The 22,936-nt window shown below is 42.4% G+C and overlaps 1 protein-coding gene across 1 annotated transcript in view; it reads left to right on the forward strand.

The window, feature by feature from the left end:
• THSD7B (thrombospondin type 1 domain containing 7B) overlaps positions 1–22,936 on the forward strand; it is a 228,588-nt gene that overhangs the window by 73,931 nt on the left and 131,721 nt on the right. Inside the window, exon 9 of the mRNA XM_088521788.1 lies at positions 21,945–22,136. Coding sequence (XP_088377914.1) covers positions 21,945–22,136 — 192 coding nt within the window. The remainder of the gene's footprint in view (positions 1–21,944; positions 22,137–22,936) is intronic.

Here is a 22,936-nt window from a genome sequence, read left to right on the forward strand (position 1 = left end):
ACTGCTACGCAGAACTGCACACTGGGCACGGGGGACACAGCAGTGGTTTGGGGAAGGGCCCACCCTGGGCACGCTTGGGTTGCACACACAACCTGTGTAAAAGAAATACAACAGTAGATCCCTGGCATAGCAAATATACAGGTAATTCATACAATTCATTCATTTCCCAAGCATTTTGTAAAGGTTTCTTACAATACTCTGAACAAAATCTCAGCCATCAGCAGCGTTCTTAGACTATAAAATGTTATTATTCAGGATCACCATCCGTTCAGTTGCAGTTCCCATGTGGTCTTTGGCTAATTTGCTTGTGGCTGATCTGATACCAGCAGAGGAGACTTTAGGAGCAAAGTCAGTTCCTCTGTGAATAACCTTGTGTCCAAATAATCCAAAGTATAAATTTCTATCAAAAAGGGCTTCATTTTTTTAATCAGTAGATCAGCAACTGTGTTTAATTCAAAGATATTCTGATTTTACTGAATTAACTTTGACTAACTTTGACTTCCAGTTAATAAATGTAATCAAGCAAGTGTAATGCAGATTAGTAATAAAACAAGAATAGCTGCCAGGCAACTGCTATTACTTTCTACACTATCTGCTTGTCTGGGTTACTTCATTTTTGGGGAATTTAAATTGCTGGGGTTTCAGCCACTTGGAGAAAGTATCTTTTTAATACTAGTTTTATTCATCTGTGTAATCTCTTTGGTTCTAGACAGTCAGTATCTAGAACAGCACTTGCTAGGGCTGTTTTTTTAAGCATTAGTCAGTTCATTGAAAAGTGTACATATTGGGACGGAATACATCTATTCCCAAATTTCAGTTCTATTTGACAGGTTTATCACTAGAACTGGAGAAGAGATTTCATCGAGTCCAAATGTTTTCTTTCAGATTTTACTGAATTAAACATTTCATGTTTACCTTTTTGTAAATGAAAAGAACCAATTTTAAAACAAAATTAAGAAATGCGTGTATATTTAAAGAGGGTACAAATATTATAAAAGCAAAATATTTTTTCCAGATTGAAACAAATATTTAGCTTCATTCTGAAATTACCTTTTTTTTTCCTAAATCCTCTCCCAATGTATTTTTTTTCCTTCTGCAGATTTCTTCCTTTTCTTTTTTTGGTTCAGTGCCCAAACAGAAACCCATTATTCACACAGTTCTATTGACAGAGCAGACACTAAAATCCTGTTGGAATTCAAGCAAAGACTAAAGGGAAGGAAGGTAATCAAAGCAGTGTTATTTTAAGATCCAATATTGTGTTCTGCCAGAGCTTGACAGTGAAACTCTGCGCTTACAGAAGGCTGAAGAGTCTTTGGGGGTAGAATATTAATAATGCTGTGTTTAGCTACCTGTCTATACTTCCATTTCAATCGTGTTGTATCTTTAGGCCCCCAAAAATGGCTGTGTGCAGAGCCAGCTTGCGGTGTGCCTGCTGCTCGGGGTGGAGCGGTGCAGGAGGCACGAGCATTCGCCACAGCTTTGCTTCTCGTCTTGTCCCTAGCCTCAAGTAATTACATGGAAAGCATGTATTGGGCTTTGTGGAAATTGAAAATATAAAACAAGCATGTACAAAGCCTCTAAAAGTGTTCTGAGTTCTTCTCAAACACAACAGTATAAGTACAAAACCTGGCTGGTTTTATTCCTGATTCAATGCCTGGAGCGATCAGCTTTCTGAAAAGTTCTGCTTTAATATAAATCTCTGCACAGTCCATGTCCTTATTTGAGTTGGAGTGAACTCCTGATTTTTCATGTCATAATGGATTAATGATGTAGAATAAATTTGCAGTCTGTTTAATTTCTCAGAAAAACGTTTTACTGTGTTAAATTTACTGAAAGAAAGTTTTAAGTATGCTTCTTTTGTATGCCAGAATAAAGTTTTGCATCTTCAGTGATAGATAATGTCCAGTGACACCTCAAAATATAGTAGGTTTTATTCTGTAAGAGCAGCATAAGCTTAGGTTGTATTCATTCTTTATTTAACAAAATAAGACTTTTGGAAATGAAAGAAGCAATTTTGTTTGTGAAGTTAAAATAATTGCTTTCAAGTTAGCATGGAAATGTACCTATCTTTAATCTGACGGTACCTGGAGTAAAAAATATATATATGTATTTTAGCACTGCTTTTTTTCGAGATCTGCCTGTACAGTGAGCATACCCAGAAGGGTTTTAACTTAGTGAGGAGGACAGGTGAAGGACGCGCTTCCAGTGATAAGGAGTAAATGAGAGAGCAAGGTTTAGATAAAAGTTATATGGCTCAGCCACTGGATTAGAAATGGTTCATTTCTGCTTCCTAAATTATTGTTATTCAGAAAGGCTGTACAATGAATTGTTCACTTTTTGGATAAAATTCACGCATTGTCATCTTTAGCGGAGCTTGCGATGGGAGTTTTGCCTGAATGAGGTCTGATTCACATGTCGTGCTCCAGCATGGACCATACGTGGAAGTGCAGCTTTAGCTGGTGAGATTTGCATTTATTTCTTAGCAAAAGGTAAAATTATGCAATTACCCAAAGCACTTGCAACACGCAGCCAATAAAACAAATCAGGGCCCAGGTCCTGGAAGCCGGCGGTTCAGTTAGTGTGGGAGGACTCGGCCTCCTGCACCAACCTGCTGAGCCTGCCCGTTAGTCTGGGGCTTTCCCCCACCATGGCTACTGCAGGCTTTGCCCCCACAAGCCAACGAGGGCAGAAACTCAAAGTGTGGGAGCAGTCAGAGCAGCCACTCTTGCTGAAACAGCTGGGTCAGGGGCATGGTGCCAAAATACAGGATGAAATAGCTCGTGATGGCAGACGGAAGGGTTAGGGGCATCGCTCTAGAGGGTAGCCTCACACGGTCCCTTTCCGTGGTTAGTTTCCTTTATTTTTAAGGCAAGTAAGTTGCATGGTTTCCAGCTGTGCTGTGGCTGGCCTGGCAGCAGGAATGGCCGGTCACCCAGAAGGCAGGGAGACTTGGGAGCCAGCAGGGGATTCAGCTCCGTGCAGCTGGCAGACGGAGGTATCGGCAGGGATCGGTGATCCTGAAGGAAATGTGCTGAGTTCCTGAGGCGTGTGGCCGTATCCTGCATGGACAGGCCTTCGGTAGAAGGTCTGCTTGTGAAGATGCTTATTTCTGCCAGCGGAGATCAGTGAGGTGTGCTGTGAAGTGCCTCCCAATTCACTTCTGTGACTTTCCATACAAAAAACAAATTCCTTTTCAGTAGCTACTGCTCCTTTTAGTGCCTAATGTGTCTGAAAGATATTTTCAAGACTTCAGAGCAGGGTTGAGTGGTGAAGGCAAAGGCTGTTCCTTCCCTGTGGCAGTCCCAGAAGAGAGGAGATGATATTGTCAAAGATCCAGCTCCTACGAGCAGCAAGTGCTGTTTTTTATGAAATCAATCTTACAACAAACACTTTATTCAAAAAAGTGTTTCTAAACCTTTTTTTTTTTTTCAGGTTGACGGAGTCTTTTGTTTTTTTTCAGTTTGACGCCTTTTCTAATTTCCCAATTACAAGGCTGAAGTAATGTTCATTGTATTTTATAACAGCATATGTATTTATAGTTAACTTTTTTAATCTGGAAAGCAAACCTTATGAGAGATTTTTTACCCCTCACAATATATTGAAGAAAAAAAAAAACATGTTGCTTAAATGAGAAACAAGAAAAATACCTGTAAGTTCAAGTAGCAATCCTTGTTTTCTCAGGGGAATCAAGCATACAGTGGAAAATACCTTTTTTGGCTGCTTTCCTTGAGCTAAGTATGACTTCACATGCGTGTTGAGTTCATTTTCTTTTTAGAGATTCATTGTATTGCTTAGGGAACACTGATTAAACAAAGGAAGATGTAAATGAGCACGATAGGCTCCTTTTTGAACTCTGTTTGAAAATATTTAAATGGTAGATAGAAGACCATGACTAAAATTAATTCAAAGACTAATATTTGCTTACAGAAAAGGAAGGATCATTTAGCAAAACAGGATTAGGGACCAGGTTCTTCTAGAGCGGTGACCTGGTGATGGCTGAAGCTATCAGGAGGGGCCACCCTGGCCACAGGCCTGCCAGGAACACGGCGCAGCAGAGAACTTCTCCTGAGCATGGCAAGAACTTGAGCCTTCCCCAACTACTCAACTGGTAGTTCAAGGAGCTGTGTAAATCTTTAAAGGACCGACGGCTCTGTCGAATTTGGTGTAAATTAGTAAGCAGCTTCCCAGGTTTCTGGGGTTTGGCAGATGGATAAGCAGCGTGATGGCGTATGCTCCTTTCCTGAGGAAGACGTGCTAAAACAAGCCAAAAGACAGTTCGTAATGCACTAGAAATATATATTTTTTATTCTTAATAGATGAAAAAGTGCCCAGCGTCTGGTTCGGTGCGCATGCTTTGATGAATTGGTAATGAAAGATTTTTTTTTTTCCAGGAGAGACTCAAAAAAATTCTAAAAGATTTTAAGTCTAGAGAAGATCGTTAGGGTAAACAAATGCCTGTCTATAATTTATTGCATTCCATATGTGAGGACCAGTGGGCTAGAATCCAAGTGAGGTTGCAACTCATGGAAGGAAAACTCCAACGTGAGTTAAGTGCATTTTGCACGAGGTAGAGTTATTTAAATTCAGGGAATTTAGTCTCACAAATAATATGGAAGGGAATAAACTAAATGCGATTGCACATGTGGAGACGGACAGGGGAAGAGATGGCTGCAAGCAGCCTGCAGGGCTCGTGCTCTGTCTTGGCTCTTCATAAATGGCTATTTGAGCAGCCCTTTTACAATTGTCTTGAATGCTATTGAGTGAAAACTGAAGTACTGCACTTTCCTGGAGTTTCTTCCTATCAAGCTGTTTCTGAAACAGACTGATTGAAATGAATTTAGTTGCTTGTTTTGAGGTTTTTGGGTGCTGGAAGTGAAGGCTCTTCCCTTGAAATGAAATGTCTTGACAAACTTTCCCTGAGGAATTAAGTGGATGGAAACTTTGGACCAGTTTGGTTTTGGGGCATGCAGTTCTCTCATTTTCAAAGTAGATCTTCCTCTTAATTCTAATTAAATATTATGAAACCAAGACACCCTGATAGGCAGCAATTCGTAATTTCTGAGGTGGTCCTAGTGGAAGGAATAGAGCATCTGCTGACACAGCAGAAAAATTGCAATGAAAGTGTCCATGAGATACATGGGATACAATTCCTAGCTGTTAGTTAGTACTTTTTGGCAAGGTTCGGTGCTCTCTGTGGAAGATCCTCGTATAGATTGCGGGCTGCATTCAGTGGACCAAGGTCATAGTAACATGAAATAATGGGCTATGAGCAGCTGGAAAAAGGAAAAACTCCTATTTCTGCTGAAAGATGCAAGCCAAACTGTTATTTTAAGTATAGATTACAATTATCACATTTGTTTATCTGTCTTGACTTGCAAATTTAATAAAAGGGAGCTTTTATAAAGTCCTGGAGTGAAAGTGAATTGGTGCATTGAGAGAGATTAGTTCTTTGAGGAGACTGAAAACAACTGAAGTGCCAGCGTTCGGTGTTTTCCTTGCTTTCTGTCTGTGCAAAGCACATCTGTAATTATCTCAAACTTCGCTTACAAGAGTTAAACAAGCAACAGGATAAGATGTTCGTAATTCCCTTTCAAATAAACAGACTGTTCAGTTTGTTCAAGTTGTATTTTTAGGCAGTTGGCCAAGGGAGCCTATATAGGAGACGACGTTTCTTTAGAAACCAAAGCATCCCATATTGCCGGGATGCCTTTTCCAGTCTTGAAGCCGGTTCCTCCCATCTGGTGCAATTTTAACGCATCCTTTTTCTGTGCTGCTGCGAACGGGGGTGTGTTTCCTCAGAAATTCCTCCCGCGCGCTGGGAATTGGGTGTGTGCAGCCCAGCCCTGGGCACTGTGGTCTGTATTTTACCATCTCTTGCCTGGTGATGGGGCACCCTTATATTGACCCAGCGATCTCTGAGCCCAGGACCAGAAAAAACAAGAAGCAAAAAAAATGAGTCAAAGCACCCCTTCCTCCTGGGTCAACATGTGTGCAACTGAAAGGGGTGCTTTTTCCTTTCATATTATAAAACAGCTATAAAATAGCAAGTCTTTTTTGTAGGGAATACTTGATGCTCCAGTAGGGCTGGTGAGTGCTCGCGAGTTGCAGCGCACGCTCCTGGGCAGTTCCTCTGAAGTGGCTGTGTCAGCGTTTGAAGCCGATGAGGGACAGACCTTTTGGCCGCCTGAAACCTAGTGCTTGGTATAAGACAAGGTGATCCCGTAAGCTGGACTTCTGTATTCATCGGGCACAAGTGTCATTACAAGCAAGCGTTGCGCCTGGCTTCACCAAATGTGCCATTTAATACAAAGTTAGCTCTGGTCTGTTGTGTGTTTAATACTGTGTCAAGGGAGAGGAGAGCCAGGAGGGCATTTTGTTCTTGTTCCTGTTGTTTACAAATAAAGCTGACTGATTCGGTAACTGTCTTGGAAACTCACTGAGGCTGTAAATTTAGCAGAGAGCTCCCTGGGCATGCATAGATCTAAAGGTAATAGTTTCTTGCCTATCAATAAGTAAGTATCTTAAGACCTTTACTTTTAATGCTATATCCAACTTAAATCCCAAGAAAATAATTCTACTCCTGCTGCTCATTTATATCATAGTAGTCTGCATTAATTCAGACTAGGCTACATCTTCTAATACATTATTTATTTAGGTCTTCAAAATGTCTGTAGTACTGCGTGTGGTTGACAGAGCATATTTTTGTATGTTAATAGTATTTGGCAACCTGTTTTCCCAGGACGCTTAAATAAATGAATGTCTTGAGATAAAGCTGTGACTTAAAAAGCCCTATTTTTTTTTCTGTCAAAACTATAGCATCCCCCAGCCTTTTGCTGCTTTCTCTTTTCTGCAACTGCCTCTTCTTAATAGTTCTGAAAGGATCTTCAATTCTTTACTTTTTTTGCAAGGTGCACTTGGAGAGTGAAGTACGGAGCTCATAATTCCTGACAGTTCACAAAGCCTTCAAATAAAAATACATGGGAGGGCTGTGTAAGCGAGGCTGGAACAAACAGTGTGCGGAGCTTGGAAGTGAATGTGAGCTGGGAATGGATATTGGCCTGGAATCCTGAGCCACACAGGAGGATTAAAGCTGGGAGAACGGCCTGCGCTCCGGTTGTGTCTTCACTTCTGTGATTGATTGGGAGCTGCTCTGTCATGAGTTGTGAATACTGTAAACTGGCCTGGTTAACGGGATATTTACTGAATGAGTATGTTTAACAGGAGGATGTTGGGAAAAATTAGCAGGATGGGAAAGAATGGCTTGGGATAGGCATTTGTGCTGGGGCTGCAAAGAGGCAGTGCCGGGTTCGGAAAAGGCTAAGGGATGTACAAGGAAAAAGGTACCTTGGGCTGATTAAGCTTTCCTGGGGAAAGTGGGAATGAGCTACAAGGGGAGACACGATGGGAAGAACGTGAGAAGGATGTGGGACTTGCTGAGCTCGGAGTAAGGAGGCTCTGGGGGTCAGTCTGGGAACGTCCTTGTCCCCCTGTCACCGGTGACGCTGCTGCTGGGAAGGGCCCATGGGCACCCGCGCTGTCCCCAGCCCCGGCCCTGCACTCATGGGGCTGCCAGGAGCTCCCGAAAGTCCCGTCGGGAAGCAGCTCCTCTCTGGCAGGGCTGGGGAGACGGGTTTGCTTCCCCTGGCCTGTCCTGGCTGGGAAAAGGAGGGATTGGGTCAGGTCCCCGTCCCGTCCCCGCAGGGCCAGCCCCGGGGCCAGGGGCAGCGCGGGGACGAGCTCCGAGCGCCGCAGGCCTCGTCCTGCAGTCCTCGCAGCTCCATTGGCTTCGATATCTGTTTGCAAATTTAGCTATTTTAAGTACCATAGACTAAGATAATTATTTCATGAAGTAATATTATCTGCAAATTAACCTTGGATCTTTGGGTAAGTTCAGAGAGAGAGAGAGATAAGGAATTTTATCACAAATTGCCAGACTTATTGAGTTTAATGTAAAGGCCGTGGCAAGTAATACATTTAAACTGCATCTAAGTAGAAAAGGGCAGGATATCAAAGTCTAAAAGCAATAAGCATTAATTTATTCAGAAAGTTTTTTTTTCTTCTCTTCCTGGTTTATATGTTCTTTCTCACACTGTCATTTAATGAGGTTATATTCTGATTGGAAAAAAAAATCAGTAGATGAAACTTAGCTTTTTAAAAGCACTGGTTTGCCTGCTTTTGTCTTGCAGCCTTTGCTTTGTTCAGCTTGGTTGCTGGACCAGCTGGAGGGAGGGAAAAAATCCCCCTTCCACACATTTTGGATTGACATCCATATTTTCATTTTCAGTGGCAACTAGTACATTTGCTGTAATTCCCTTCAAATATTCCCTGACAGTATTCTCAGATGTATCTTTTGAAGGTTAAATGCTTTAGGGTTTGTATACTATAGTATGTAGGTAGATCAGAATAGGCTAATAAGTCTGTACAGGCCTCTTCATGGCAAGCCCGGTCTGTATCTCGGATATGGCTGGAATAGCACGGAGTTTTAGCTCGGTTAGTGGGCTCAGATTCCCACTCTTTGCTGGGTGAAGGGCTGTGCTGGAACCCGCAGTGTCACTACCCAGTTACACCTTCCTGGCGGCTCAGGATTTTGGTTGCCTCTCCAGAAATGTCTCTTCTTTGTGGGCTGAACTTGGCGTGAGTAAAGAGCAATAATAATATTCCACACGGTTTGCATTTTAGTACAGTGGTTTGATTAAAATTGAATCAGTTTTTTTCCTTTCCCCTGAGCAATATTGCTCTCTCTGTTCCTAATGAAGTAGAACCTGGGCTGGATCAATATTGCCGAAGGCACCAGGGGCACCTGCATTTCCTGCCACCCTTTCTGCACTGCGGAGCGGGAAGGGGCTCTTTAGCAGTGGGCTGGGTAAGGAGAACTGTGCAACTCGGTACCAAGTCTTGAGGAACTGCTCCTAACCCTGGCTCTCCTGAGGTTCCCGGGGACTCGTGTAGGTTAGCGCTTAGTTGGTCAGACAAAAGCAGGGACTTAGTTTTCTTGACTGATGCGCCTTTGGCTCCCTCGTTCACATCCCGTGGTGTTAACGTGGCCTCTGCATTGGGAGTTACCACTCTTCAAGTGCCAGCTCTTGCCATCGAACACCAAGTGAAGCAGGTGCCAATTCCTTCAGCTCCAGGCTCTGCTGCAGGCTCTAGTACCACACGCTTAAATCCAGTGTGGATGCCATGGAGTTTCTGGCTAGGGTGAACTTTGGATCCTGGCCGTCCTGGAACTGCTCCCGGCTCAGCCAGAACATTTTAATACAGCTACTCATGAAGCCCATAGGTTTTGGCAGTGCTCCTTAGCAGAATAAGTCCCGCAATACTTTGTTCCACTTTACTCTTGTCTCCTGACTCCTTCAGTGCTTTCCCAAAATATCAGTATCATCTTTGGGCTCTTGGTGCGTTGCTTCCTTGAAGGCTTCTCCTATTCCCTGCCAGTGACAGCAGTTGGAGGCCGTCCAAAGCAATTAGTAAGTGTTTTGGAGACTTTACTTTGGCTGTTCTATCAACTATGTGCAGTGAAAGCAGGATTGCTACGGGATCTGTTTTTTCTCATCAGGGCATCTCTGTCATCTGTAGACTCTTTTTAATTGGAAATTACCCACTCTTATTAACACAAGAGATACCCTTTGGTCCCAATTCAGACACAGAGTAAATGTATATAGTTCCCACTAAAGATAGTCTCATCCATACACTGCAGGGTGAAAATTTGCCCTTTAGTGTCCGTTCTGTTTCTCTTCGAGGAGAATTTCATTTTCTAGTAAAGGCAATAAATTTTTGGCTGCTCAGATAAGTGACTACAGAGGTTCATCATGAGAATTTAAAGAAATAAGCTTACTAAGAAGATGGATGGTGACAAGAGGAGTGAAAGTTGTTATCCAATCATTTGTCATGGTCTGGGACGTTAAGATGTATGGGTAAAAGACCGAAAGGTGGGTAAAAAGTTCCTTTTCCAGCACTAGACTGATCTGTAATAACTTACCTTGTGCAGTCAGCCAGTGTTATGTGCTCTCTGAAAACTCATTTGGTTTGCATCTCTTCATATACATAGCACATAAGCAATAACGTGTTATATATTGCTAGGAAATATTCTACACATCATCTAAGTATAACCCTGTGGTTATTGAATACGCTGGCAGACTTCTCTGGTGCTTCTATTAACTCCCTTTCTCCCTCCTCTATCCCAGTCCAGATGTTAACATTATCCATCTTCCCTGTTTTACCCATAATGTTCTGTTCAGGGATTTCTCCAGAGATTTTTTTTTCTCTGAATGCATTTCAGTGGTTCCCTGCTTTATAGTAGTTTTCCTCTAGTTCTTTCTATATCTCAAGAGTTCTAAAAAAATGCAGCAGTCACTGGGTACAGGGTCAACTAGTGAAAAATCAGATTAAGCATCTGATTGTGGGATGGTTTGTTAGTGTGTATGTATTCATTTAACACTTCCTGCCAAATTTCAGTATGTTGGAAGGTTATGTTGCTAGTGAGGTGACTTAAAGCTTTTTCCCTTTGCAGTGGAATACATTTCAACTAAGTCTCTGTGAGCAGTAAATATCTTGTTGTGTTTACCTTGTTTCAAAGAAACCTTGCCCATTGCTTCTCCACACGTAGGTATTCCTCACAAAACAAACGTGGTCAAGCCCAGACCTCTGCAATAACTTCTTGCCTTCTATACACGGATCTTCTCTTCCATGTATATATGGAAGGGGGCGTATCTGTTGGGGCAGAATTTCCTGCCTTCCCCTTGGTGCAATGTCCACTTGACAACTGTCCTAGTGCAAGCTCGTGATTCTGGCTGCGCTGTTCAATGTGATTTGCTGTTAGGCTCTGGTCTGCAGCTGGGATAGCTGCCCTCCAAACGCATGGGAAGTCTCACTGGGGCTTGCAGTGGCACAGAATAGCTCAGTAACCTTAATGCGATCAATAACCTTAGCTCAGTAACCTTAATGTGAAGCACATCTGAGCGGGCGGCTCCTCCTGAAGGCAGAGTCCAGCTGCTGCCTGCGGCCGGGAGACCTGCTCGGTGCAGGCTGCAGGAGGTGGGAAACGCTGCTTGGCCGTGCTGCTGCAGGGCCAAGAAGAGGGATTTCTTTTTCCTATTTCCACCTTGTCTGTGATTGAACAGTTACCAGAGGCACGATGAGCGCGCTGCACACAGCAAGCCAAGCGGCTGCTCTTGTTTCTAAATGGTTCTGAGGTCCGTCTACGTGGCGGTTCCCTCGGCCTCTAATCAGTGAAGCTGAAGGCAATGTGCCCAGTGACCTTTCAGAAGGGAGGGGAGGTTGTGCCCGTATTATACCTACACCTTGAGTCAGCGTTTGCACTTTCTCGTGTAGTTGGTTCTGTAAACTGTTACCTTATTGAGTTGTATTGCCGTATTATATCAGCCAAGTGAAGTGATTGGTAAATTTTCTCTTGGTTGCCAGTTGTGATATTTTAATTGCTCAGGTGCCATTGCTCTTGTACAATGTCCCTTCCTCATTTTAACATTTGATTTCACATGATCTTCTTGGCCTCTCAGTTTTAATTTTCCATCTGACAGCAGCAGGTATCTCTGTTGGTACTGAAAATACTCAGCCTTGTCTCCACACTGGCATTCACTGGGTTACACTTAAGTATCTACGAGCAAGCTAAATTCTTTCTGTGAGCTCAGATTTTTGTGCTTAGCTGAGTTGGGAGCTCTTATTACACCCAAATGAACGCGTCCTGGTTGGGTGAAGTCGAGTTTTTACCGCTGATTTCACTGCTTGTGGAATCAAGCCAGTTTACAACAGCCTGTTGGTAGCAGAGGCTACACTTTAATCCTTTGCTTCTTTAGACTTTTATAGTGCTTAGGAGTCTGATGGATGGAGCACTCAGTTAGCATCGATCAAGTCTTTTGGTTACAGCTTCTAAACAAACACCAGCGTTGCCTTTTTTTCCTCAAATATTTTATATATTAATGCACAAGCTTCACATGAGTGTATGTTGTAGCCTGGCCAGCCCTTTTAATGAAATGGGTTTTGAATTGGAATTTTAAGTATTCATGAAGATGGTAGGATGCTGTTCGCAGTGTTAGGATTTCAGTAACATATGGAATTATACAACTTTACTATATTTCTGTGTGTGTATGCACTCTGTTGTGTAAAAGTGTTAATAAATAGAAGTTCAAGGGTAAAATTTTATTGCTGTGCATGAGAAGGGAAAGAATAAATTAATGTGTTCATGCTCATGTTCCGAATTTTGAACACTTTGTCTATTAGAAAGTTTGTCAAAATGTGCTTATGTTTGAAAATAAAGATAAAATCTGAAGGCTCTAATATTGTTCTTTCTTACATACATAGTCCTTGAGAATATAAGTGTAAAATATCTCCTGCCGAAAGCTATTGTCATAAAATGACACATTCCCATTTTAATAGCTGAATAATCAGTACAGAAATATTTTCTAAGTTGCAGAGCAGTTATTGCTTTTTTCGTAGGAAGAATCTTTAGTGGATGAAACCCAAATTTGATCAGATATTCTCCATTTTTCCTGTTTCAGTTCTTGCTTTTGAACAATGCGTCCAAATACCTCCTGACAGCCTTGACACTTCAGGATGCTTAAACAGAGAGGGCTTTACATTTGATTTCATTTCCTGATTCTGTGTTTTCCTTTAATCCAGTAGTAAAGTTAAAATAGTGTTTCTGCAAGAGTAGGTGAAAAACTCCTGGAGAATGACTAGTTTGTGTCTCTGCAGGCCCTGGTTGCCGTTCATACATCTTATTTGTGCTGCTCCAAAGCAGAAACAGAAGCCATAGGTCAGCGTGACGGATTGGGCGGGCGGGCAGGCGCTGCGTGGGCGCCTCGACTCGATGAGCTGCGTTTGTCGGACCCGCTGGCTCAGCACATCAGCCCAGCGCTGGCATTGAGGAGACCCTGGCCTGATGAAATGTGGACGTCAAGGATAATTCCTGCTCCTCCACTTGCTCCGGTTGCTGTTTTTCATCATCCTCCCTCATGTTTCCCTTATCCCCCCCTTTGTCTATCTGTGAGCAGAGGTCTCAGTTTGCAGAGCCTTTTGTAGAAGCCTTTGAACACAGTCTGCAGGTTTTGGCTTCACTGCTTGGTCTGGACAAGCTCTTGGGCTCCCTGTTCTGGCAGCGGCCGCTCCAGTGGCTCTGCACACATTTCCCAGGTTGGTAGAGTCGTGCCAGCTAATGCTCTGGGCATTTTTTTTTCTCCATTTTGCTGTGTAGATATTCAAATGGCAGCATTCATCTTCCTCAGAGCAGAGAAGAAGAATGAAAATTTTCCTGGGAAATCGTTTCACCAGCCAAAATAAAAGAAAAAAGAGTGTGGTGCCTTATCTAGACCAGGAAATCTAGGGCAAGCCGCAGGCAAGGGCTGTGGTATGGCCCTGCGCGTCGCTCCGGCGCGCTGCTGGATCTGTTATCTGCCACCTTGTAATTACACTGTCTGAATACAAGGGCTTCCCCTGCACTGCTTACGAGGAAAGAATTCTTGTTGAAACAACAGGATTTGGTCAGAGTGAGAGAAATAATCAGGTTCCAGTTTCTTAGATTTTTTTTTTTTGATGGCTTCCTTGAAACATTCTGGGCTCTGAATAAAGGTGAGGGAAATGGCAGATTGTTTTCAAAGAACAGCAATCAACTTTAAATCTATGTAAACTCTCTCAGGCTGCAGAATGACGAGACGCTTTGCCAAGTAAACCTTGCACACTTAAGGTGGTCATAAATGATTCCCTCCCTTAAATTCTTTTACTGATGCCATCCTCACTGAGTTGCGAGCAGGATTAGCTCGGTTACAGGATCGTCATCAGTGAACTGGTTATAGAAGATGAAACAGTTTAGGAATGTGATGTGCTTTAATGGCCCTAAAGGGCTGTTGCAGCACTGGCTCTAAGGGTAGGCATGGCTATTAGTGATGTAATTAAGGTTCCACCTGCATGGGCAAAGTGGAAGTGCGCAGAACATACTGTATTTATTTTGGCTTGCTGACTCTGTTTGATCTCTCTTAAGTACTGAGTGATTTACACAAAATACAGTAGGAATTAAACACTTCTCTCCTAAAATCACAACTTTTTATAATAAAAAGGTTGAGGGTGGCTCAGCGTGTATTAGCTGAGTGTGACTTAACCCACCTGAGAGCTGGCTTACCACCCTGGTGCAGTTCGAAACATGCCAGTGTTGTCGTTAACCAACGATCGTAATTTGGGCTTGCTATTGCATTTGCTTACAATAGATTTCAGTCATCCATTTGGACCCTCAGTTTACCATCATTCTGTGTTACTGAGTGTATTTTCCTCTTTATTCTGCTGTTTTTATAGATGTCTAGCAACATATTTTGATATTTTTCCATTCTGAGTTTTCTGGATCAATTGGAGGCAAAATTGCAAACCAAAATACTAACTACTATTAGTATCTATTAAAAATAAAAATAGTCCAGCAATAGCCTAGTGTTCAGTCCTCCACATTCTGAATGATTCCTGATATATTTAGAGAGTTCTTGGAATTGCTTTACAGGATTAGACCATGCTCAGAGTCTGAACTTGAACACATTTTTTGTGTTAACTGCTTCTAAATGAGCACTTATTTTTAAGTAGTTGGCATAAATCTGATTTTAATTTACTGTTTTCGTTTTCTTTTGCATTGATCTTCTTTGTAGAGATTCAATTGCAGACTTGTAGAAAGATGTTTTTCAAAGAGTCCAGATGGTATTTGCAATTATTTATTATCATTAGCATTCACCGTATCTGAAAACAGGACTTTTGCCAACTTAGATAAACCATTCCTGTTCTACTCTTGTTTGCAATATTTCAGTGTCTGATGTTAATTACAGCTCACTCTTGGGGCATTTTTTGGTGGCTAGATAAAAAATGAAGGTTCTGTTTTTCCACAAATTGCTAACACTTATTTTGGAAATGTAATTTGTATTTTGAATGATTTCGTGAACAAACCATCAAGGTATGTCATTAAGAGTAACATAATCAGACCAAAAATCAAAGCAATCAGAACAGGGGGTATAAAAGTGCACGTTTCGTGCATGCACACAACTTTTCTTGCATCACTTCTTAGAGCATGAAAGTCTTGTGTGCACCTCCCATTGCTGTTGTTTGTCCTTCTGCTATTTTCTCCTAAGTTTTGAGAATGAAGATGGCACCTGAATGGCGCAAAAATAGAGTGTTTAAAAATCACAGGTGTAAATTTGTCAGCGATAAAATCTACCTTCTTTATTTGGAATTAAAATACGCAAATACTGCCACTGATACTGTGCTGCCCACTGTCTATGCACTCTCAGAATAAGCAAGCAGACTCCTTGTTTTCTCTTAGAAATGTGGAAATAACAGTATTTTAATAGAACATAGTATTTTAATACATTTGACTAGTTCATGTAATTGGCTTCTTCAGTATTTTGTGTTGATTGCCATTTTTCACAAAGCAATACAGAGAAGGAAGTAGAGGGACACCTGTTCCATAGTTATGCCGCAGCACCAATTTCGACAATAAATCTTAATTGTAATCAGCCTTGATCAACCCACCTGGTAGATCTGCGTTTGTTTGTAGCAGGGGGTAATGCACATAAAGGAAGAAGTACGGAAAGAGAGGAACAAAGAAGGGAACATTAGTAAGGATTATGTTTAGTCCTTACATCTTCTGCTCCCAGATTGCTGTGCTCTGTTAATTATCCGGAGCAGCTACGGGAAGTTGCGCTCTTCTCCAGGAACGCGGTGCATGCAGCGTTCCCTTCCGATGCACGTGAGCGGTTTCTCCTCTTTGGGAGGGCCTGGGCCACGAGGTGAAGTTAATTCTTCGCTCTCGCTGTGTGGTGCAGCGGGTGCTGGTGGAGGAGCTGCCTTCCCGTGACCGCTGGTGCGGCCGCAGGGGTCGGGAGGCAGCGTGCCCCAAAAGCCGGCGTGTTTTTCCCCTCCGGGCTGGTGGCTGCTCTCGCGCTGGGGCGCCTGCTGCTCGCTCCAAAGGCCGGCCCTTCCCCGGAGCACAGAGCAGGTCTGGGTGTGTGTGTTTACAGCAATGAAAAAGGGTACACGGGCCAAACCGCAGCAGGGGATATGGAAGAAGGAAAACCAAATATCGCTCCTTTCCTTCCTCTCCCAATGACCCGGGCGCTGCCTGCTGCCCAGGGACATGGTAGTGGCCAGGGCTGCAGGCAGCAGGACAGAGCTGCTTCATGTTCTCCAGTGATTATATAAACTATGTCCAGACAGATTATTTCTTCTAACTTACTCTCTATTGACCGGTGTCTGTTTTTTTTTCATACTTCATGTTTTTACTTTCCTGTTTCCTTATTCTCTTGAAACTTTCCTCTGTATTCCTTATTCTTCAGTGTGAATGACACAGTTGAAAATAGTTTTTACTTTATCTGTTGCTATATCCTTACTCTGTTAACAGGATCCACTTTTCTTTCTATTAATTGTCTTGCTTTCCTTTTTGTCTACGGTGTTTTTCTTAATGCATTTTTTCATAATTGCATTTTAACAAAGCTTTTCAACTCAAATCCCTAAGGACCATTTTTTTTTTCCCCTTGCTTTTTTATTATTTTTGGTCCTCGTGGGTGATCCTGGCTATATTTGGGCATATTTCTTCTTTCCCCCATGAAAGACTACTCTTCCTCTCAGTTCCATCTTTTTTTTTTCGGGGTAGCTCTTTAGCTTCATTCTTCTTTTTTGTTACTTCATTCTTGTTTTCTGTTATGGGGTTCTGATAATAGTGATGGACTGGTGCAATTAAATTTATTCCATACACCACTGCTTTCCTTGACAGACTGACACCGCTTGTCACAGATGTTCTTACCTATTGACTGGCATTAACAGAAGTCAACCAGGAGCCAGGAGTTTCAGTCAAGTGTGACATTGGTCTTCCAGTCCAAAAGTCAATGTGTGCAGGAAGACTGAGCAGCAGCAGCCTGGGGATGTAATAAGGGATCGCTGAAACCAGCAGCGCTACATCAAAGAAAAATCAGTGATGTTGCTAAAACACGTGCATATCCAAAGCAACTCTATCCCATTTCTCCTGTTGTTATGGTTTGATTGTTATTGCTTTTAAATGCAGCATTTCTGTTTGCTGATGAGATGCCTAGGCCAAGGCTTTGTCATCAGACTGCTTTCTCCGGAGGAGACACACAGTTGCCGACAGCAAACTGGCATGCAGTCAATATGAATTTTTCGGAATTTACTGCTGTCTGTTGACATCTTATTCTGTTACAGGCAAGCATTTAATCAAAGTTTATTGTCATTCTTTTCTGAGATTTAAATGGGACATAAAATTTTACGATATGTATAGTATTTTAGATGACGGCTTCATTATTTCCAGAGAAAAATTTCAAATGCTACAAGGAGAAATATTGATGTCAAACTGGTAATTGTCATTAAATATGCAGCATTTTTCCAGCAGTCATTTGTGCAAAAAATAAATTTTCAGTGCTTCCTGGTAGCAACGCAGAGGCTTTGAAAATGCAGTTCCTTCACCTTGGGCCTTTCCCCATTGCAGAGGCCTCCACACACATGTGGAAAACTGAGATTTTCCAAGTAATAGTTCAGATTTTCCACTGGAAAAAAAAAATGAACATGGTACAGTGGTGAGCAGCAAAAGGAGGGTATTAATTCATTATGTTGATGATCTTTCAATTGCTACTGCCTAGTGGGACTTCTTTTTTAGCTCCTTCAGTCTTCTCTTGTCCGGTTGACTTGGCTGCCTTGAAAATTGGCTTCTTTGCATTTCCCAGGTTGTAACACCTTTTGCAGAGCCATGAGGCACTTCAGTGGCAGGTGTAATTAAAGGGTGTCTTGGGAGCGGAACACTCGGGTCACTGGGAAGAAGGAAATAATGTGCCGGAGCTGTGCTTCCTTGAGGCATCGTGTGAGATAGGCAGCTGCAGGTTAACACTGAACTGACTGGGATTAAAATGTTCCTGTTGATTTAATGCCTCACAATGGCAGGACCGTGGAAGTGGCTTGTCCATTCAGCATTCAAAAGGCAATAGGAAAAGAATTAAATTTTCTGGAAAAATATGCTCACTTTCAAAGGAAGTTTTGTAGTGTTCCTTTTTGCTGGGAATGTTTCCATTCATATGAATATAGAGGGAACAAAAATTGCAATCAGAATTTGATTTCTTCGTACGGGGTAGTAGTCACTTCTTCACTTTCTTCATGACTTTTTCCCAGAATTCATGTGAGGGACTATTGAATAATGCAGCCTTATTAGCAAATATACTTGCGATAATGCCATTTTTGCCTTATGTGCCTCAGAATTATTAGACCCTGATATTAGAAGAAGGAGGATTAAATCCATCCTATTTTGAGAGTGTTATCTGTCAAATATATCTTATGGATTTAGCTTTAATCATTAGTTAAAAAGTGAAGTGAGCAAGTAATAAATACCTGAAGGGAGCCAATGGAGACGGTGACCATCACTGATGATGGGTTAGATTCAATTGGCAGCATCTAGTTGAAACTGTTGTGGTTTTTTTTTTGAAATTGCCTATTGTCCTTTGTCTTTGACTGCTCCATTTACTAATGAGCAGCCTTCAAAGTTTATTAAGCCACTGCAGTTAACACCCAGTGTATAGTTACCCACAAAGAGACCTACTTAGGGCTCTACGTAGGAAAGACCAGCCGTGTGGAGAAGGCCTGCTCTGGTTTCACCTGCTGCTACGTGTAATTCCTGGGTAGTACAATTCCTGGGTAGTTCCTGAAGGTAATCCAGACTGGGATCCTTGGGATGTGGTCTGCCATCCCACTGCTCTCCTTGCCTGATTTCAAATGCTGCATCTGAGACATAGATACATGTTTAGAGGGGAATTTGTATTGTGTTTAGATGCAGAACTTAGGTGCTTAAAGACATTAGTCTTATTTAGCAGAGAGAGCAAAACTCCTCTAGGAAGATTATTCAGAATATAGGAGATAAGAATTATACCTTCGAGCTACCAGGTGAACAGCTAGAAAGCTCTGGAGAATGTAATGTCCCCTGTAAATCTCTGGCAATGCATAAAGCACATTTCAGGTGTATCCTATTTTGGTGTTTTTCACGGAAAATGAAAGATTATTGCCTTCTTTTCTCATATATAGTAGTTTTCTGAGAATTCTCTCCTAGGTAGCTGGTGCAGACAAAATGTAACATTTTTGTATTAATGCAAGCTAATAATTAAACCTGGGAGCAGTGAATAGAGCTGTAAGGTAAATCACAGAAGTGAAGGCAGATTTGCACCGTCACACACTTGGTAGGAAGCTCTTTGCAACACAACTCAAATCTTCCTTTCTTTGCTGAGGACCCATGGATTGCAGCTTTTGTTTGCAGTGCTGCCGTTGCTGTAAAGCCAATGTGGAAGTAAAAGAAACACTGGAAAGAGGATTTTTCTCCTTTGCCTCGCTTCCCACGGTATGATTGCTCTGAAGTACAAGTGTCTCCTGTTAACCAAGGCTCACAGGTGGAAAAAGCCACCCCCAAGGAGAACAGAGTATTTCATGCCATCTTCTGAGCCGAGCAGGAGGTGCTTGGAGTCTTTTATAAGCCTCCAGGTCAGGCTGGTGGGAGAGCTCGGGTGGCTTTCGGCACTCGGCGTTTCTTTGCGCGGTCCGTGTGTGCCCAAGGCCATGTGTGAGGAAGGGCCTCGCGCGTGTGAGGAACGGGGATGTGTTTGCCGGGCCTGGGCCTGGGCCTGCGGGAGCAGCCCGGGCCGCCTCCCGCCTCTGCCTTGTGGCTCTGCAGCCTCGTGTTGGCGGTGTGAGCGCCGCCTTTGGGCCTTCCCTGGGAGTATGAGCATGGAAAAGGAGAATAAATGTTCTACTCTTCATTTCACCGACGCGCGCCATCTCCTCACGTTACTGTATCAATGATTCCTAAAATCAAGCGTGACCAGGATGCCCTCACGTTGTCTGCTGCTATACAGACAAGCTGTCAAAAATCTTAGCAGGGACTTTGACACTAAAATAACTCAAGGAGACAGCTGGAATGAGGCCTGCGGGTTTATTTGGGATTTTACATTATTTTTCTCTATAGATAGTTCTCAGCGTTACACCCGAAGCCACGCTGGTGATGATGGGTGAGCGTGAGTGACTCAGTAAGGAGAGCTGGCAACAACTGCCAAGTGCCACGCAGCTGCAGGCCTGTGCTCCTCAGGCCTGGAGCCTTGCCGTGGGGACATTTGGGCTCTCGATTTTCCTATTCAGCAGATGTAGAATAACTCTACAATGACTGGTCGTTATTGAGCATTTCCTGATGACCATAGGCAAGCACAAGGGGGAAAAAATGTATTATTTTCAAACGTCTCTTGCAGCCTGATAGCCTGCTGGATTCTCTGTTACTTCTCATAATATGCTTGAAAAGTTTTATTTGTGCCTCGGGGACAATAAGCCTGTCTTCATTTCGGGATGCAACTGCGGATAATACCGTGGTGCCACTGACAGCTTGATGCTCTCCTGCTAGCAGCTTGCCTGCCTCTCGTGTTTACTCACCGGTGCATGTGTTGTCTTGCAAAAACAATACAGATTCCTACTCTCGTAGCTATAATTGTATTCTGGGCTGCCTTGTTACAGACCTCCACTCCCGTAGTGTGTGAGGCAAAAGAACTTGCACTATTCTGTTGTTGTCATTATGAATTCTAATTTTTTTCTATGTATAATTGAGCCTGAATAGTCATTATGCATTTTTTTTTCTAGATTCATAATTAAAGGAACCTCAAAGGAAAATATTGTCATTATTATAAGGACAAAGGAGGTAGCAGTCAGAGTGAGCTTCTAGTTTATAAACAGCTCAATTCGAGCTTCAAGAAATTTCAGATTTGTAAGTGAAGTTTCGTGAGGGTCCAGCAGCAGCAAGCAAGAGAACAGTGTAGCAAAGTCAGCCATAGCTGTCCAGAGTTTGTAGAGTTAATTTCTGCTATCATTGGAATTATATCTGGAGAACATTAGATGTAGCTCAGTGCCAAAAAAAAAAAAAAAAGAATCATTTAATTTTTATGAAATATGATCAATTATGCATTTGCCATAAAAATCTATGTAATTAATAAAGTCACTGGATGTTTCTTTCATTATTTGGCTTTGCTTTCTATTTTAAAAAACATAATTCTAGGCCGTAGGCGTTGAAAGGTGTAACTGTGTGTCTGGCTAGTATGTATGTTTGGATCACCTCAACAGTGGAAAGTCACACTCATACATACGTGAGGTCTCCTCTGTCTCATCCCTCTTTGGCCGTGGAACTGATGGGCAATTTTATTCCTCTTGCTCTCCAGGAGACTTGTGCATTCACTGCTATTATCCTTTCCCAGGACAGAGAAAGGAGGAGAAGGAGGAGGGATAGCCAAGGCGTTAGAAGCTGCTGCCATCTCCATTCTCAGTTTTCAAGGTGCTTCTGGTCTGGAAGGATGGTTTTGTTCCCTGTCCCTTGGTTCATCTCAATAGCAAATATTTCCTGCTGAGGCAGGGGAGTTCCAACAGATCCGTTATTCTGGATTTCCTGGGGTTGGAGACACTTGGAAACTGTGTGTGGCTGATTCCATAACGGTGAAGAATCACCAAAATGTCTATGAGACATTTCTGTAGCCAGCTGGTGGGAGATAGCCATCATCTGTGGGGACCTGTGCAGTTCACATTGTGAAAAATGGGTTATGTAGATGAAAAATATGGGACTTTTGGTGGTAATGGATTTTATATTTTTTACTGATTGAATCAACTTGTTATCTCATGGTTGCCACCTTTATGAAACAAACTGAAACCAAGAGGTTTTGCCTCAAACTTAAAACACATTTTTCTCTTTTGTTCCTCTGAAGAGCCATCTCAGTTGCTTATTCTGAGTACTTTCCTTTCAAGCCTGAAAGCCAAACCAAATGTTCTTTTATAATATATTCTTCCACTGACAGGCATGCATTTAACATAGAGCCTGTCTGTGTGGTGCAGTCCATGGACACTGAACCGAGGCTGCACTCAGTTGTTATTTAATTCTCCCTCGTTTATTCCAGGTGAAGAAGTGCCACAAAACCTTTGCTCGGAGAGTCTCCGTCCTGAAATAGCAGCTTGTGAAGTACCTTGTGCCATGGACTGCGTGGTCAGCGAGTGGGCGCAGTGGTCTCCGTGCTCTCAGTCGTGTTCCGGCAAAAACGCCGAGGGGACTCAGAGCAGGAGCAGGTCTATCTTGGCCCTTCCCGCAGAGGGTGAGTGGATATTTCAGGTTGGTCGCTGCTTTTTCATTCAAGAAGTTACCTTGCTTTCCTCCGCCAAACGGTGTTTGGAGCAGAGCTAACCCACTACTTGTCTGTACTTTATGCCTAGCAACTAAAAGATCTTTCCAAGCTTGAATTAATGCATGTGTTACTTGGAGAAATTCTGCCACGGTTCAAAATTATTTACTTTAGCCTATAAATTATTGAATATTTAAAGCCTAGCCTGGGCTGAATGTACTTCAGTTGCATCCTGCACTAATGAAATTATTGAATGACCTAAACTCCTCATATAAGTGTTTTTATATAGTTATGTGTTAGTACTGATTTAGAAGGGAGAGAGCTGTGAAAGCAAGGAAATAGCAAAGGATCTTTATTGTTATTGCAAACCTAAAATATGTCAGTCTTCTTTTTCTGTTGGTGTAGGTAAATTGCCCTTGATGAATTTATATAATTTCCTCTAGATCTTCCCTGAAACATCATATATCTGGATTTGAACATTTCAACTTTACAGTGACAGATCTTTTACACGAGCTATTTCTTAATGTAATTATAATTTTCCAGCTGTAGTTACACATATAGTAATTCACCGAGCATGTTGGTTTATCACCTAGCATTGCAGGGATACCACACAGAGTACACACAATTCATAAAACGTTTGCAGGTCCAACAGACTAAAGCCTTGTTGACACAAAAGAAAACACCCGTTATTGTCAGCACTATGTGCAGCTAATCTGGCAGCAAAACACTTCAGATGCAGATCTAGTCTGGGACAAGCACCGGTGAAAGCAATT

The sequence above is a fragment of the Tinamus guttatus genome, unplaced genomic scaffold, assembly GCF_059628265.1.
Source record: "Tinamus guttatus ecotype Peru unplaced genomic scaffold, ASM5962826v1 Tinamus_guttatus_pri_ptg000133l, whole genome shotgun sequence".
Lineage (NCBI taxonomy): Eukaryota > Metazoa > Chordata > Aves > Tinamiformes > Tinamidae > Tinamus > Tinamus guttatus.